Source organism: Oncorhynchus kisutch, unplaced genomic scaffold (assembly GCF_002021735.2).
Source record: "Oncorhynchus kisutch isolate 150728-3 unplaced genomic scaffold, Okis_V2 scaffold1254, whole genome shotgun sequence".
Taxonomy (NCBI): Eukaryota; Metazoa; Chordata; class Actinopteri; order Salmoniformes; family Salmonidae; genus Oncorhynchus; species Oncorhynchus kisutch.
The window spans coordinates 26,176-40,101 of NW_022263199.1; the positions used below are offsets into that span (position 1 = coordinate 26,176).

Below are 13,926 nucleotides of genomic sequence, written 5' to 3' on the forward strand. Positions count from 1 at the left end.
ACACCCAAATCATTCGATGAACATAAACATGCATACCTAATAGTGTTTTGACCTAAATACAAGAAACAACTACATACACAGTCGGGAAGAGGAGGGAGGATATGTTCTGTAGGCTACTTTGCATAAGAACAGAAGAAGACACTAAATTACTACAGACAGAGGAGAATTTCAGACATTGTCTCAAAACAGCACACAAAACACCTGCCACATCAGCAAAAAAAGTAGAAGAAATCTATCAACAAAAAAATATATCCTTGTTTCAAAATCATAAGGAGGGAAATTCCACTATCCGCTTATAATGTCCCATGATGATAGAATATAAGGTTTTTTATTGTCCTGCGCGCGCCAGCTCATCCGTCTTTGCAGCCAAAATACCCCAATATTCCAACAACGAATGGTAAACCCCAACCCAACGTGCCGGTTCGTCTGGAGCAGTAGCCTGTCTGTCTGGGCAGTGGGCACAAAACCTCGGGTCCAAGTCCAAGGGAACATCCCTATGCCTTGAATTAAGGGAAGGCTATGTAAGAGTGTCAGAGGGTGGGGGGGGGGGGAAGTGGTATACCAGACGCAGCAAGAAAACGTCCATACGTGCTTTATCTTAGTGGCTGTGACGTGATATTGCAGCCCCAGTCCTAAGCAGGGTGAGCGAGCAGAGCGGTTTCTATCTCTCCTCCATACTTACTCAGTATTCAAACATCCGTCCGCTAAGGATTTTTTTGGACTACTTGCTGCCTCGTCTTGATAGGCTAATATATCTGGAGAAAAGACACGAAGGGACCCATCGACGATCCATAGGGGTATACCTTCACGGTAATTTGGTAGATTTTTGTCCCCCCAATTATTCTACTATTCCTCTATTGGGCTGTCGCGAGTTGTTTCGCTTCTCACTGGGTCCGTTTTGATGGAAAAAAGCGACGCGGAGGAGATGATCCAGACGGGAGTCTAACGCATTTTTTTTTGTCCATTGACGATCATCTTGTTGCATTGGACTTCTATTGTGGGCTATGGGAAGTATCGATTCGCACGGAGACAGCACATTTTGCTCTTCATAAAGGATGTGGTCAAGTATTTTGGAAAAATAGCCATAGCTTCCGGAGTGTAAGGTAATTTTGGGGATAATATTAATTGCATTATTATTATTATTATTATTAGTATGCTATTATGATTTTATGGCTGTAGACAGATGAAGCAGCCAGGCATTCAGATAATACCAACAGATTCCACGCCAGCTATGCTACTGCAACGATCTCTGTTTAACCGATATAGCCTCGTCTGAAAGTTGAAATATTCCATCTCGATCAACATTTCTGTGGCTGCAGCATTGTATCTCTGTTTCGAATGAATCGGCTCTAACATGCGTCGAGGGATTCCAACCATGGGACGGACACACATAGACTACACTGGGTTGGAATAAGTTAACAGATGTATTTCTGTGCGCCTTTTATCAAAAATGGGCAAAAATCTGGTTTTAGCGCCGTCTATGTGTCAGTGAATTGGGATTGAGTTGATATTTCATCATATTCATATCGCTTTGCAAAACAGGAGGAAAAACAACTTTAATTTGAGAGTAAAATAAGCGGATGTTTTTGCATCCTCTACCAAATTGTAATCCTCAATAAGCGCTCAAACCATGTCCGTTCAGCAAAAGGACTTCTGTTTTCAGAGAACGGCATGTACCCTATGAATCTTATAAACAGTGATAATGCAAGAATGATCTATCCATTAGTGAGAATATTTGCAGAGAAATGGCATTTAGGTACTATATGAACAGGTCCCAAACCAAAAGACAACATTCTGTCCATTTGGCAGCACAATATGCCATTATATTATATCGCATTCTTTGTCATTTTATCATGCATAACCTATACTAATGTCCTCAAATTAGGTTTATAGTCCTCAATGTTTGAAATGTTACTCTTCTCATGTTCTCAGAAGAATATTCTATAGACTTAATTCCACCGCCTACTCACACACCACTGTGACACTGCTCACAGCTGCAATGCCTGCAGGATTAATACAATCAGGACATCGCATGCATTCTCTCTCTCTCTCTCTCTCTCTCTCTCTCTCTCTCTCTCTCTCTCTCTCTCTCTCTCTCTCTCTCTCTCTCTCTCTCTCTCTCTCTCACCCTCTCTCCTTCTCTCGCGACTCGATACGTGATCCAGATCTGTCTATTAGTAGATGGAAGAACGTTACAGGTATCATTAGCTGCCTATAAGGGAGGAGAAGAAAGCCCATGTTAGTTATGTTAAGGAAATCGGGACTGGGGACACGATGCTGTATTTGTGTCAATGTGTGGGTTGGTTAATCTCCCACTGAGTCTTTATATGAAATTAGTGTATAATGGACTTCCAAACCAGTTCTTAGTCCACTATTGAATTGAGGAAAGATACAGGTTGGATGGATGGGCGTGTAACATAGCCTACAGCATATCACGCAGTATGGTCTTGGGTTCGGAAATAAATAAAATAAAATAGACACAGAATCAAAATCCTTTTTGGCAGGGACTTGGAATTCACCGAATACATAATCCAGTTCATTATTCTCATCGAAATGAATATCGATGGTTTAAAGCCCCTCTCCGCGATGCGTAATGGAGAACATAGTTGCGCAAAATGAGCTCACTTCCAATAAAATACCACATGCAGCCTATATGTCCATCTCAGAGCAATATGATAACTGTTCACAATCACAGACCTCTCTTTCTTTGTGATGGACACACACATATGAACACGCGAGCCCCATCACGTTCGAAATATTACAAAGATGGACGGTTCCCTAGTTCTGCCAATCGGTCCAATTAATTACAACTCAATAACGACTGACACGAGTTTCATTGATCCCTTATGCGGACTTCCCCAAATCAAGGGCCCATAGCAACCACAAGGTGGCAGTGTTTGTCCAAAGTTTTATCTTCCTTGCAAAAGGCAACAAGGGAGAGGAGCAGGAGACTGCCCGCCGTAATGTAACAGTGGAACAAGGGAGAGGAGCAGGAGACTGCCCGCCTTAATGTAACAGTGGAACAAGGGAGAGGAGCAGGAGACTGCCCGCCGTAATGTAACAGTGGAACAAGGGAGAGGAGCAGGAGACTGCCCGCCTTAATGTAACAGTGGAACAAGGGAGAGGAGCAGGAGACTGCCCGCCGTAATGTAACAGTGGAACAAGGGAGAGGAGCAGGAGACTGCCCGCCGTAATGTAACAGTGGAACAAGGGAGAGGAGCAGGAGACTGCCCGCCGTAATGTAACAGTGGAACAGGAATGATGACGGTTGGCCAGGTGTTTTCCAAGGCAGAAAAGGTTGAGGCCTCACTATGAACTAAACGTTGGTATAATCAGATCACCCTGTATTAGGCCTACACAGGTTCATGTTGTTTACTGTTACTAACTGTGTCTTTAAGAGTCCTTGGTGTCATTTTTACATCTCTCCCCCTTGCAGGCCAAATGACATAGGATGAAGGCTATTCGTAACCAGTTGATTTATATATTTTCCACCTATCTCCTGGTTATGTTTGGATTAACTGGTGCACAAGACTACTGGTGTTCCACTTTGGTCAAGGGGGTCATATATGGATCTTACTCAGTGACTGAGATGTTTCCCAAGAACTACACGAACTGCACATGGACGTTGGAGAACCCTGACCCTACCAAATACAGCATCTACCTTAAACTATACAAACGAGACTTGAGCTGCTCCGAGTTCTCTTTGCTTGCTTATCAATTCGATCACTACTCGCACGAGAAGATCAATGAATTGCTGAAAAACAACGAGTCTATAGTGTACCTGTGTGATTCCAAGAATATGTATATATTTTTGCAGTATGACAAGAATTTCGTGCAGCTACGGAGGGTTTTCCCTTACGATTATAACGGGTTGCAGAAGACGGACGAAGACGAGACGTCTGTGGTGGAATTCTTGGTCTTGAACAAGGCGAGCCCCAGTCAATTTGGATGTCAGGTGCTGTGCACGTGGCTGGAAAACTGCCTGAAATCGGAGAAAGGAACTGTGGAATCATGTGGAATAGTGTATACGAAATGCACCTGTCCCCAGCACCTAGGCGACGGAGAATCAGAAAGTATGCTTTTGCTTAACAACGTGGTTTTGCCTTTAAATCCCCAAACGGAGGGATGCCTGACTCCACAAATCCGTGCTGGGCAGGTGTGCAACATCAGTGCAGAGGTTAAACGACCAGCAAAGGAGGGTGAGTAACCAGCCCCAAACATGCTGTATGTCTAACATACTGCCGTTATACTACAGTTCAATGAGCATTGTTTGTATGTATGCATATATAGATGAGCCAGCTGGGAGTTTGAGTCAACCTAGCTCTGGTCCAGGGTGTTCGTGCTTATTCTTCTACTAACCAAACATCCCTTGGTAGTGGAACGGACAATAACAACTTGGGCCAGAGCTAGAGTCAACTGTGCACGTCAATAGCCTCTTTTAACCCCTCTCTACCCCCCTACCTGTATAGTGCATGTCTGTCTACAGAGTTGGGTTGTGGGCCGTGAAACAAAAAACACACACAGCTGACCTCACAATGCAATGCATCCCTAGACCAAAGCTACAAGAGGAGCGGGTGTTGTACATGAGCTACGCCTGGTCCATATTCCTCCACAGCCCAGCCCACCATCATGTATGCTGCTCATCTCTAATATACAATTATATTGCAATTATTGGTTGATAATGACCAGTGGTTTTCAGGCGTTGGTGATGTGTATCATCACCAATGACTATGGTAGTGTTGTCTCATTCCCAGGACCATGGAGAGAGGAGCTGTGATGGTGTAGCAACTACATATTTACACTGAAGGAAATAAGAGAGCCATCCATAAATATCTAGTCTTTTAACACCATTGTAGATGACATCTCTCATTAGGATAGAACTACAGCAACACTGAAGCACTCAAAACCAATCCAACGTTCGGCTTAGCAGTTGTTCATTAAAATGAGTCTGTTTAGTGTTTACAGACCTCCACAATACTTATTAAAGGGATGCTTGGAATATGCCTTTAAATTAGAACAGGAGATAGACTACGGAGTCAACGCATAGTCTTGACACAACAGAATACTATAGTCTAGAATAGTGAATACTGGGATACTGGATATATTCTATAATATTCTATAATACTGGTCTTTAGTACAGAACACTGGATATATTCTAGAATATTCTATAATACTGGTCTATAGTACAGAACACTGGAATACTGGATATATTCTAGAATATTCTATAATACTGGTCTATAGTACAGAACACTGGAACACTGGATATATTCTATAATATTCTATAATACTGGTCTATAGTACAGAACACTGGAATACTGGATATATTCTAGAATATTCTAGAATACTGGTCTATAGTACAGAACACTGGAATACTGGATATATTCTAGAATATTCTAGAATACTGGTCTATAGTACAGAACACTGGAATACTGGATATATTCTAGATCATTCCAGCATACTGATCTAGAATACATAACACTGCATCAGAAACTCCCAAACATGGAAATCAGAATGAATAGAATGGGCTTGGAAGCTCTAACCCTGGCAATTGACTTGTAAACTCATGGGCACACTCACAATGGCTGCCTGGTATTATGATGCAATCATTTCCATGGTCTTTTGGAATGTTCTATCAACTGATGCTGGATTTCCATGGTAATGTAGAATGTTCATTCAAACGATGTTAAATGATGTGGCTCATGTAATGGAATGCATTTTTTGTAATGTCAGTTGAGTTGACTCAACAAATCACAGTACAGAATGAAGGTTACACTTCCTGCTTTTACATCCTGGCATGGGCACACTCAAACATCCACCAATTATGTCACCATTGACTTGAATGGAGTCACCCTTTCTATTCATTGTTATTTCTATGCTCCCAAAGCCATTCTCTCAGATTCTAGTCTGTTCTTGGTCCTGTTTATACAGTATACGGTGTTAGACTTTCAACATTACTCCAAAAATATTGCACACCCGCCTGTGCTTGACTAGGCCTTTGTTTTGGAATATAGCTAACGTAATACCAAGCTCTCTTCCCTTGCTTTGTAAATGATGAATAATCTCTCCCCCAGATGCCTGGGTTGCAGATGACCAGATTTCTTCAGCTTTTCATTTATTGTCAAGGGTTAGACAGAAAACTCAGAAGTGGTATTTCTTTACTGTTCTTTCTCCCACAACCACACAGTATCTATCTGCATCGGCCTGTCACCATTTCAGCTTACGCTGGCAAGTGTGACAAATGCCCTTAATTGCTTCCGGAGGATTCCATCCCTTTTCTTCAAATACCCCATGAAACTGTCACCATGTAGTGAAATCCCACACACTCACTGTTTGCTAGTTTATTCTACGTCGTATTAGTAACTCACACTGAGACACACAGAAACACAGATAGAGACAGAATAAAGACACACAGAGACACAGACAGACAGACAGACAGACCCCCCCCCCCACACACACACAGCCCACACACACACACACAGAAACACAGATAGAGACAGAATAAAGACACACACACACAGAGACACAGACAGACAGACCCCCCCCCCCCCCACACACACACAGCCCACACACACACACAGACAGAGAGACAGACCCCCCCCCCCCCACACACACACACACACAGCCCACACACACACACACACAGACAGACAGACAGACACCCCCACCCCCCACACACACAGAGACTTATTTTAGAGTATCTGTTGCATAATAAATACATGTATCAAGCCTGAATGTTTAGGAGCCACTTCAAAAGAGTGTTGTGATGACTCAACCAAATCCTGTATATGTGGAGAGGAGAGATAAGAGCACAGAGGTGTGGTGGCAGATTTACAATGTGTGTGTGTGTGTGTGAGGTGTGAACCACAGATTCAGAGGGAGACACAGTAAAGAGGGAGTCATTCCGACACAGTGATCCAAGCAGAATGAATCACACATTACACTTTGAAAAAACACACAACAGAAAATAATGAACCAATGTTATAGGAGCGATCCCCCTTTGGAAACAGTCACAGATGGAACCACGCGTAGAATAATACAACCCCGGGGGAACAATTAGCAGCTTTCTGATCAAACAGAAAGTAGAACCGTAGAACCTTACATAGAATGACTGAATGGAGTTCAGTTGAGTTCAGCTGGTTTCTGGTTCTCTCTGGTTCTTCTTGGTTCTCCACTCCTCATCACACAGAACATAGATCACAGAACATGGAACATAGAACCTCACAATAACTGCATGGAGTTCAGTTGAGTCTAGTTGGTCCGTCTCTTGTTTTCCCTGGTTCTCCACTCCTGATCAAACGGAACATAGAACATAGATACTCACATAGAACGACTGCATGGAGTTTAGTTGAGTTGAGCCGGTCTCTGTGATTCTCCCCCTTGGCCTTTGCTCCCGTGCAGATAGAAAACAGAGCATTTTGTGCCGCCTGGCTGGCAGAAAGGATTGCTTTGAGTGTATGCAAATGAGATGTTCCGTTTCTTTCTCTGTTTGTAAAACATTAGTGAGTATAGAATGTCCTTGTCATTGACCATGGGACCATGTGACATTGTAGGAACTGGGTATTGTTGTTGGAGTAGGAGACTGTATTTGTGTGTAGGTGGTCGTAGGGTTATCATAGGGGATTAGGTCATGATATATATTAGATATTCGTAGGGATATCATAGGGGATTAGGTCATGATATATATTAGGTGGTCGTAGGGATATCATAGGGGATTAGGTCATGATGTATATTAGATATTCGTAGGGATATCATAGGGGATTAGGTCATGATATATATTAGATATCATTAGGGATATCATAGGGGATTAGGTCATGATATATATTAGATATTCGTAGGGATATCATAGGGGATTAGGTCATGATATATATTAGATATTCGTAGGGATATCATAGGGGATTAGGTCATGATATATATTAGATATTCGTAGGGATATCGTAGGGGATTAGGTCATGATATATATTAGATATTCGTAGGGATATCATAGGGGATTAGGTCATGATATATATTAGATATTCGTAGGGATATCATAGGGGATTAGGTCATGATATATATTAGGTGGTCGTAGGGATATCATAGGGGATTAGGTCATGATATATATTAGGTGGTCGTAGGGATATCATAGGGGATTAGGTCATGATGTATATTAGATATTCGTAGGGATATCATAGGGGATTAGGTCATGATATATATTAGATATTCGTAGGGATATCATAGGGGATTAGGTCATGATATATATTAGGTGGTCGTAGGGATATCATAGGGGATTAGGTCATGATGTATATTAGATATTCGTAGGGATATCATAGGGGATTAGGTCATGATATATATTAGATATCATTAGGGATATCATAGGGGATTAGGTCATGATATATATTAGATATTCGTAGGGATATCATAGGGGATTAGGTCATGATATATATTAGATATTCGTAGGGATATCATAGGGGATTAGGTCATGATATATATTAGATATTCGTAGGGATATCGTAGGGGATTAGGTCATGATATATATTATAGCCACATTCATTGCCGTCCATCGTTAGCTGTGCACCATATTCTGATTTTAAAAACATCTCAAATACTAGATTATGAGCGTAGCCTTGAGTGGAGTGCCAAGTGGTGTTGGAGTGCCAAGTGGTGTTTCTAACCACATGGAGTGCCAAGTGGTGTTTCTAACCACATGGAGTGCCAAGTGGTGTTTCTAACCACATGGAGTGCCAAGTGGTGTTTCTAACGTGTCTGCTCTATAACTTCAATCTCTATCCTGTGTTGTTGCCAACGGTGGACGTGTGTAATGAAGAATGGGATTAAGTATGTGTATCTCAAGGGTGACAAAACTATTGAGAAGAGCTGTGTCACTGTGGACGACATCATCCCACATCGTCCTAATGTGTCCATGTAGTCAGATCTCTTCTCCAAACGCAGCATTTGACATTGTTCTATCAACATGTTAATAACAGTTTAAAAGCAACAGCTTATTTACTTTATGAAGATTTTCTTCTAGCATCTATTTGTAGTTCGGCAGGGTTGGTGTGTGTTTTTCCTGGGTGTGCTTGTGTGTGGCAGAGAGAGGTTGAATTTAATTCCATTTTTATCTGGATAACCACTGGATTTAAAAGAGTACATAGTATATGTCCCAAATGGCACCCTATTCCCTATATAGTGCACTACTTTTGACCAGAGGACACAGGGTATCCCATAGGAAATTGGGTGTCATGTGGGACACAGCCCGAGTCTCCTGTGGCAGCAAAACAGTGTTAAGTAGTGTGTGTGTGTGTGCGTGCGTGTGCGTGTGTGTGTGCAGCAACACAAACTGGGGGTTCTTTCCTGCTCCTGATGAGGAATCATATCCGTTACTAAAGCATGGACAAGTCCTACTCTGACATCCACACGCGGCATGGCAGAGGTTGACCCGGCATGGCAGAGGTTGACCCGGCATGGCAGAGGTTGACCCGACATGGGAGTGCTATGGGAATCCCTATGGGCCCTGGTTAAATGTAGTGCACTACATAGTGTAAACTATATTGGGAATATGGTTCCATTTGGGATGCAAACCCTGTCTGGGTAACCTGTTTTATTTATTTAACCTTTATTTAACTAGGCAAGTCAGTCACAAAACAATTCGTATTTACAATGACGGCCAACCAGAAGGCAGAAGGCCTCCTGCGGGGACGGGTGCTGGGATTAAAAATAACAATACAGGACAAATCACACATCACAACAAGAGAGACAACACACTGCATAAAGAGAGACAACACACTGCATAAAGAGAGACAACACACTGCATAAAGAGAGACAACACACTGCATACAGAGAGACAACACACTGCATACAGAGAGACAACACACTGCATAAAGAGAGACAACACACTGCATACAGAGAGACAACACACTGCATAAAGAGAGACAACACACTGCATACAGAGAGACAACACACTGCATAAAGAGAGACAACACACTGCATAAAGAGAGACAACACACTGCATAAAGACAGACAACACACTGCATAAAGAGAGACAACACACTGCATAAAGAGAGACAACACACTGCATACAGAGAGACAACACACTGCATAAAGAGAGACAACACACTGCATAAAGAGAGACAACACACTGCATAAAGACAGACAACACACTGCATAAAGAGAGACAACACACTGCATAAAGAGAGACAACACACTGCATACAGAGAGACAACACACCCCATAAAGAGAGGCAACACACTGCATAAAGAGAGACAACACACTGCATAAAGAGAGACAACACACTGCATAAAGAGAGACAACACACTGCATAAAGAGAGACAACACACTGCATAAAGAGAGACCACACACTGCATAAAGACAGACAACACACTGCATAAAGAGAGACAACACACTGCATAAAGAGAGACAACACACTGCATACAGAGAGCCAACACACTGCATACAGAGAGACAACACACTGCATAAAGAGAGACAACACACTGCATAAAGAGAGACAACACACTGCATAAAGAGAGACAACACACTGCATAAAGAGAGACAACACACTGCATAAAGAGAGACCACACACTGCATACAGAGAGATAACACACTGCATAAAGAGAGACAACACACTGCATAAAGAGAGACAACACACTGCATAAAGAGAGACAACACACTGCATAAAGAGAGACAACACACTGCATAAAGAGAGACAACACACTGCATAAAGAGAGACAACACACCCCATAAAGAGAGGCAACACACTGCATAAAGAGAGACAACACACTGCATAAAGAGAGACAACACACTGCATACAGAGAGACAACACACTGCATAAAGAGAGACAACACACTGCGTAAAGATAGACAACACACTACATAAGAGACAACAACATAGCATGGCAGCAACACTGGCTGATCTGTTCTTCAATGCCTTAACCTGTCAGACGGAAATCAATATCAGAGGTGGTTAGTTTAGGCCCAAGATGAATCCAAGCTAGACCTCGATGCAGAATGACCTAATGCTTTGGGGATGTTAATTGTGATGGTGCTGAAGACAATAAGAACATATTATATACGTACATTAGTAGATTAAAACATTACTGCAGTGTTAATTTGTTGATTCATATCTACTCTTTCCACATTAATGGTGAATGATTGTTGCTTGTATAGCAGAATCAGCTGTGGAAGTAAATGTTATTGCATGACATTGCTGTCTGTCCACAACAGATAAGGATGTTTATTTTTAACTATGAGGTTATCTGTTTTTTTGAATGGTAGATGCTCTTATAACATGAATTATCCAAGCAGAATGCTTTAATGGTGATAATTCTACATACTATTGACAACAATTAAAACTATATACAGATGTAGGATCTTAATTTGAGCCTGTTTGCTACAGCAGGCAAATAATCCTGCAGCAACAAGAAATATGAATTATTACGTAGATTGTAATCAATGGACATTTTGGTAGGGGTTGATACATTTTTTAAAAGGAAAATCAAGTCTGAAATGTCAAAGTGGAAATTGCAACATCAGAAGCCCTTTAATAACTCAAATACACCTCAAATACACCAGAAGTGTATTCATTTGATTTGACTACAATTTGATTTGAAGTTGTACATTTCCTGCATTGCAGAAAAGTTCTCCTGCAACAAGGTGATCAAATTAAGATCCACACACAAAAAAATATAACAAAATATGCTGTATCTTCCTGAACACATCTTCAGGAAATAATAAACCAACTTAAATTATATTAAATGATAATGTCGTCAAAGTTGGACTTTTGATAAAGTTCAAAAAGTTGTAAATATAAACTGTAAGTTATTTTCTTATCCTGCTAATATGAGTCATTTGGGTGTAAATATCTAGTAAAGCGTGTACTGTACAGTCTGTCATGTGTTTTCTGTTGTCCAAGACAGCAGCTGTGTTGTTCTGTGAAGTCTGTTGATGACGAGCCCATGGCGTTAGACGGACTCTGTCTTTGCTCTTTTTGTCTCACTGAGAATCTGCTATAGCTACAGTATAGTATCCATGTCTTCTGCATAGCCCTCATGTCAGTAGGGTTAAGAGCTTTTCTCACTACTGAGCCGAACCAAGCCGAGCCAAACGAGGCTGTACTGAGCTGGCTTGGTTACACAGCCACCATTGTTTCTGGAATCCTGCTTAAAGGACAATGTGAAATAAGAAATTCCAGCCAATACAGTCTGGTTTCACACACTATACTGAAACGTGTGTTAGTGGCTAGAGCCAGCCCTCTCTAGAGTTAGGCAAACAACTTGGCACCCTATTCCCTATCCAGTGCACTACTTTTGACCCCTATCTAGTGCACTATGTTTGACCAGGCCCCATAGGGCTCCAGTCAAATGTAGTGCACCGTATAAGGGATTGGGTGACATTTGGGATGCAACCCAGGGTTTGATCTCTCCAGGATAGCAACCAGGTCCCGCTGTCTGCCTTCACTCTTCCTTCTGTCACTTCTTCCACTGCAGGCATTTTTGTAACTGAAATAAAAAGCTCAAAATCAACCCCGGAGTCTAAATTGTGCCACTTAAATTTCTGGCTGCTGCAACTGCACCAGAGGATCAACATCTTGAGGCACTGTCTCATTATTACATGGCTGGGCTCATTTAACTAGCATTGCCACCGTTGGCCATCAGAAGTTATTGCTTGCGTCCCAAATGGCACCCTATACCCGAAGTAGTGCACTACTTGACCACAGTGAGCCCCATAGGATTCCGTGCTGCTTTCGACTTCAATAATTGGCGTCTTAAGTGCCCCTATTGTGTGAGAGAATTGACGTGTCTTTCTGTACTCGGAGGGCGAATGGAAGGCTGAATAGCTTAGGACATACAATATAAGGTCACCAGCAAACCAAGAGGCTTCTGATACAGCAAGAACATGTTTAGCATGTGACAACATAATGATGTTATTTTTGGGTTCTGAATTGGAGGATTTATAATAACCAGATTAGAGTGAGAAGGAAGGAGAGAGAGGGAGAGAAGAAAGGGAGCGAGAGGGAGGGAGAGAGAGAGAGAGGGAGAGAGAGAGAGAGAGAGGGAGAGAGAGAGAGAGAGAGAGAGAGGGAGAGAGAGAGAGAGAGAGAGGGAGAGAGAGAGAGAGAGGGGGAGAAAGAGAGGCAGCGAGAGAGAGAAAGGCAGGGAGAGAGAGAGAGAAGGAGAGAGAGAGAGAGAAGGGGAGAGAGAGAGAGGGGAGAGAGAGAGGGAGGGAGAGAGAGAGAAGGGGAGGGAGAGAGAGATAGAGGGGGAGAGAGAGAGGGAGGGAGAGAGAGAAGGGGAGGGAGAGAGAGATAGAGGGGGAGAGAGAGAGAGGGAGGGAGAGAGAGAAGGGGAGGGAGAGAGAGAGAGATAGAGGGGGAGAGAAGAAAGGGAGGAACAACGAAACGGTTACAAGCAGGTAAAGAGACGTCTGGAATATCCAGATTAACATTCCATCACACCTCTGTCACTAAAAGTACAAATACACTTCAGCTTTAAAAACACAGCGCAGCTTTAAAAACACAGTGCAGCTTTAAAAACACTGTGCAGCTTTAAAAAACACTGTGCAGCTTTAAAAACACTGTGCAGCTTTAAAAACACTGTGCAGCTTTAAAAACACAGTGCAGCTTTAAAAACACAGTGCAGCTTTAAAAACACAGTGCAGCTTTAAAAAACACTGTGCAGCTTTAAAAACACGGTGCAGCTTTAAAAACACAGCGCAGCTTTAGAAGGAGAGCACTGCTTGTAAAACACAGTGCATCTTTAGAAGGAGAGCACTGCTTTATAAACACAGTGCAGCTTTAGAAGGAGAGCACTGCTTTATAAACACAGTGCAGCTTTGGAAGGAGAGCACTGCTTTATAAACACAGTGTAGCTTTAGAAGGAGAGCACTGCTTTATAAACACAGTGCAACTTTAGAAGGAGAGCACTGCTTGTAAAACACAGTGCAACTTTAGAAGGAGAGC

At 42.3% G+C, this 13,926-nt stretch overlaps 1 protein-coding gene across 1 annotated transcript; it reads left to right on the top strand.

The window, feature by feature from the left end:
* Positions 1-610: 610 nt before the first annotated feature.
* On the top strand, positions 611-6,404 carry LOC116365476 (adhesion G protein-coupled receptor B3-like). Its single transcript, XM_031818100.1, has 2 exons — positions 611-1,103; positions 3,437-6,404. Exon 2 carries the CDS (start codon positions 3,452-3,454, stop codon positions 4,205-4,207), a length of 756 nt encoding a protein of 251 aa, XP_031673960.1. The 5' UTR covers positions 611-1,103; positions 3,437-3,451; the 3' UTR covers positions 4,208-6,404.
* The last annotated feature ends 7,522 nt before the right edge of the window (positions 6,405-13,926 follow it).